This window comes from Zingiber officinale, chromosome 2B (genome assembly GCF_018446385.1).
Source record: "Zingiber officinale cultivar Zhangliang chromosome 2B, Zo_v1.1, whole genome shotgun sequence".
Taxonomy (NCBI): domain Eukaryota; kingdom Viridiplantae; phylum Streptophyta; class Magnoliopsida; order Zingiberales; family Zingiberaceae; genus Zingiber; species Zingiber officinale.
The window spans coordinates 142,141,017-142,145,724 of NC_055989.1; the positions used below are offsets into that span (position 1 = coordinate 142,141,017).

A 4,708-nucleotide genomic window follows, 5' to 3' on the forward strand; every position below is an offset into this window, starting at 1 on the left:
AGAATTTTCGTCTATTTTGATAATCTTATCGTAGGATGGTGAACGAAAAATGAGACATCGTATTTTGTTAAACTCTAATTCTTTGTTTATCTTAGGAAACATCACCTTAGTAAGAAGTAGAATTGAACATAGTGGCAAAGATAGATAGAATTTTAGTCAATTTTGCTAATCTTATTGTACCATGGTGAACAAAAAATGAGACATCATATTTTGTTAAACCCTAATTCCTTGTTTGCTTTGCAAACACCACCTTAGGACATCCCCAATGCTATTAACGCGCTCACGTGTTAATGACATTTGCTATTGTTTTTTTTTTTTAATTTTTTTTTCAATTTGTAGTCATTAACGTGTTCAATTATTTGAACGCGTTAATGCTACAGTAGATGAACAGTACTGCCACGTTGGTATACACGTCTGCATTAACGCTCCTCATTAACAGCATTGTGGGTGCTCTTAGTAGGAAGTAGAATTGAACATAGCGACAAAGATAGAATATTTCCTACATTTTGCTAATCTTATAGTACGATGATGAACGAAAAATGAGACATCATATTTTGTTAACCCCTAATTCCTTGTTTGCTTTGCAAACACTAAGGGATGTAGATTTGAACATAGCTATAAAGATAGATAGAGTTTTCATACATTTTGCTAATCTTATAGATCGATGAGCTAAAAATGAGACATCATATTTTGTTAAACCCTGATTCCTTGTTTGCTTTGCAAACATCACCTTAGTAAGAAGTTGAATTGAAAATAGTAACAAAGATAGATATAATTTTCCTACATTTTGCTAATCTTATCATACAATGATGAATGAAAATTGAGATATTATATTTGTTAAACCCTAATTCCTTGTTTGCTTTACAAAATTCACCTTAGTAAGAAGTCAAACTAGATAAATAGAATTTTTGCGTAGTTTGCTAATCTTATTGTACAATGATTAAAGAAAAATGAGCCATTAATCTTTGTTTAATTATTATTATTTTTTTCATATATAATTTATGATGAGAATATTCAACTACTTAATCTCAACAGCCATCTGTAGTCTCAGATCTCTGCACATGCTTCTTCCTCCTCTCCTCTGCTTTCCTCCTTTTGACCTCATCAATGGCCTGCAATGAGATGGCCGCCAGCTCCTCCTCCGCCTTCTTCCACCCGGCCTTCATGGCGCAGGTGCAAGAGCAGCACCAGCAAGTGCACGGCAAAGGCGGCGGCCAGCTGGGTCCTCCCAATTGGCCGCCTCGGCCGACGAGCAACGGCTGCAACGGCGAGGGAGGCGACGGAGGGGAGCAGGAGTACTTGTCCGACGAGGAGGGGCTGCAGCTGGCAGGGGAGAAGAAACGGAGGCTGAACGTGGAACAAGTGAGGGCTCTGGAGAAGAGCTTCGAGCTCGGGAACAAGCTCGAGCCGGAGAGGAAGCTGCAGCTGGCCAGAGCGCTGGGGATGCAGCCCCGGCAGGTGGCCATTTGGTTCCAGAACCGGAGAGCACGCTGGAAGACCAAGCAGCTGGAGAAGGACTTCGACGAGCTCCGGAGGGAGTTTGAGGCCGTCAAGGCCGAGAACGAGGCCCTCAGATCCAAAAACAGCCAGCTCCAAGCCGAGGTATACCGTCTCCGCGATCGAATTCTCCTCGCCGGCGCCATGAATTAACTTTCCGGTTGACGATCTGCTGCAGGTCTCGGCGATAAGAGGAAGGGAGGCGGCGGCTTCCGACGTGATCAACCTCAACAAGGACACCGAGGGCTCCTGCAGCAACCGGAGCGAGAGCAGCTACGAGATCAACCCGGAGATTTCGCGCCACACTTCGCCTCTGTTCCAGACGGCCAGGCCGCTGGTGGACATGAACCAGGCTTTCCAGGGCTCCGCCGCCGCCGTCGGCGGCGGCAGAGCAGAGGCGGCGGCGTGCCCCAAGCTCGAGGTCGGCCATGAGCCGGAGAATTTCAGCAACTTGCTGTGCGGCGGCATGGAGGATCACTCCGCCTTTTGGCCATGGTCGGACCACCACCACCACTTCCACTAGCTCGATCTTTTCCGATCATGGTTTCAGCGATTGATCGATTGCTCTTGTTTCACAAACTCTCATAAATAACGATCGATATTCCTTCCGAATTTGTGAAAAAACAAAAAGATTCATGAAAAATAAAAATAGATTAATTGATCTCTTGTTCATTGGAGACTATTCTCATAGGAAAGTTTTAGTCTAGAGATTTTATACGTTTCTCTTTGGGACTTCACACTATGTTCCTCCTAGCTAGTCGATCGATCGAGTACATGTCTAGTCATTTTGACAAGAATTGAGCTCCAATTCATTAGACAGTTTGCTAAGTCCTAACAAACTTGTATTGTAAATTCATCGCACCAATATGATTGATAGTGAGACTACCATTCTCGTAGCCATTACCTCATTCCCGCATTAGTGGAACATAAACATGTGCAAAGGTCATTGTAGATGATTATGCTCATCTTATATGTCTCTCATAATCCGTCCTTAAATTATATAAAGAAAAATAAATCATATGATCAACTCGACCATCAAATGATCAAGGGGTGGAATGAGTTTTTTTTTTTCTTTTTGAAAGCATAAGGAGGGTGTCTCCTTCAAAACGACTGATCATTTTGAAATGAATCGATGCCATAGCTGAGCCTATTACGAATGCGCATATCTTCTCTTTTGACGTCTCAAAGTTACAATCGATTGATTGAGATTTACTCTGCGCGCAATGCCCATCTAGTCTTGTATTATCTTCAATATATGAATGAATCTATTTCCCCTTAGAAGAAAGGAGTAAAGACACATAATATACATAGGGAAAATTATACACAACATATAAAATGATAGCCTTGAAACTAGGACATCTGTTGCCAACTAAATTAAAATATTTTTCATCCATTTTAACAAATTAATTGTCCTTTATTTTGATTTTTTTTTCAAAGTAAATTGTTTGTAGGCATAGACATGTGCAAGGCACAGAAGAGGTGGGGGCATGGACTGCCACTGCTCAGGCATGAAGACAATTTTGAGTGCAAAAAAATAAAGATTAGAAGACAAACTTGATGCACTACTAATTATCCAGTATCCACTCAACCAAATCTAGAATATTTTGGATTGGATGGGTCTTTTTGCAATTTTTGCAAACTTTGTTGGGTTGTAAATGTAAAAGAATGAGTTGATGTTAGACCCGATCATGGTTACTGACAGTTTGACTACAAACTGTTCGATGGATTGAAATTGTCGGTTCGACATTTCCAAAAATATCAATACTTAACCTTAATTTTAATCTTCTAAGGCGGTAACAGTGATGATTTGGAATACTTAGTTATGGTCTGATTCACGGTTCATGCAAGATTATTATTATTTTATTTTTTTAAAAAATTATAAATTTATATAAATAAAAATATAAAAAAGAATTTATGCTTTAAGTTGTATACTTATCCTATAAGAAAGTTAAAGTCATTTTTTTCCTTTGAAAGTTATATTTCTTTTATCATTGGAGCTTCCAAAATCAAAATAGATCTACAAGAATATGATATTAAATTTTAAATTATTTAAATTTTTTAAATATTTTTTTTAATATTAATTGATAGTAGTTGGGATTTTACATTGAGTAATACGATAATATATAATTAGTTTACAATACCTGATTATAGTCGGGGATATTTTCAATATAATTATCTTGGGTTATTTTTTTAATTGAATTTCATTCGACTTTGTTCCTTAGTCTAACTTGAGGGAGGAACATCTAATGGTAGCCAGGATTTTACCTCCGAGAAATATAATAATATATATTTGGTTCCGACAATATAAGTCAAGATTTTATGTTCAAAGATAATGAGGTCCTCGGACCAATACAAATTAAGATCCACTATTCAAAGATAATATAATGAGGTCCTCCGAGCAATGTAGTGTAGATCTTTCGAGCAATATAGATATGCTTCTCCGAACAATATAGTTAAGCCCTTCCGAGCAATATAAATAAGCTCCTTTGAGCATAATAGTTAAGCCTTTCCGAGCAATACATGTAGATCTCTTTAAAATAGTGTAAGCAAGGAAGTTTTTGGTTATTTATATTTTTAGGGTTTTTAATATGGAAATGAGGGTTGTTTGATTTTGATTCTAAACCTAACGAATAAGATAGTAAAATAAGTATGAAATTTACTCTAATGAAATGAACGACATCCTATCTATCCATTAATAGTGATCTAGTGACTCTACACTACGATTTCACGATCAATAAAATTAAACTAAGGAATGGAATAACAAAGCATTAAATGAAATCTAATCTAGTAAATGCAAGATAATGCAAGTAATGAAAAATAAGTTTAACTTAACTACAATTGCAGAAAATAAAAGGCAACATGAAGTAAACCATTAACGAAACTAAACACGGAATGAAACCTAGAGCATGCAACGAAACCTAATCTAATCTATCCTAATGACATTCAATCAAAACTAGAACTTAAAGAAATTGGAAGAACAAGACAAAGCAAGAATTAAACAAAGTAAAATGCATCAAATTAAACTTAACTAATGGTTGAAACAATTCATCGAACACGTTGTATGTATGAACTATTTAAGCATAGTACGTGCAATTTAAACATGGAAAATCAAGTTCAATACAAACATTCAATCAACTATCAACCATCAACAATGAACATGAAAGAAACCAAGTATCCAAACCACAATTCACCCAACTTTAATTTCAAAGAC

At 37.2% G+C, this 4,708-nt stretch overlaps 1 protein-coding gene across 1 annotated transcript; it reads left to right on the forward strand.

The window, feature by feature from the left end:
• The first annotated feature begins 1,026 nt into the window (after nt 1-1,026).
• Nucleotides 1,027-2,174, forward strand: LOC122049614 (homeobox-leucine zipper protein HOX21-like). The gene is made up of 2 exons (XM_042610980.1): nt 1,027-1,602; nt 1,676-2,174. Exons 1-2 carry the CDS (start codon nt 1,108-1,110, stop codon nt 2,018-2,020), a joined length of 840 nt encoding a protein of 279 aa, XP_042466914.1. The 5' UTR covers nt 1,027-1,107; the 3' UTR covers nt 2,021-2,174.
• The last annotated feature ends 2,534 nt before the right edge of the window (nt 2,175-4,708 follow it).

Excerpts from the sequence above, each read along its gene's own strand:
- LOC122049614 (XM_042610980.1), top strand. The coding sequence starts at position 1,108 with ATGGCCTGCAATGAGATGGCCGCCAGCTCCTCCTCCGCCTTCTTCCAC. Across the intron at positions 1,603-1,675 it reads ACAGCCAGCTCCAAGCCGAG|GTCTCGGCGATAAGAGGAAG; the intron begins GTATACCGTCTC and ends GATCTGCTGCAG.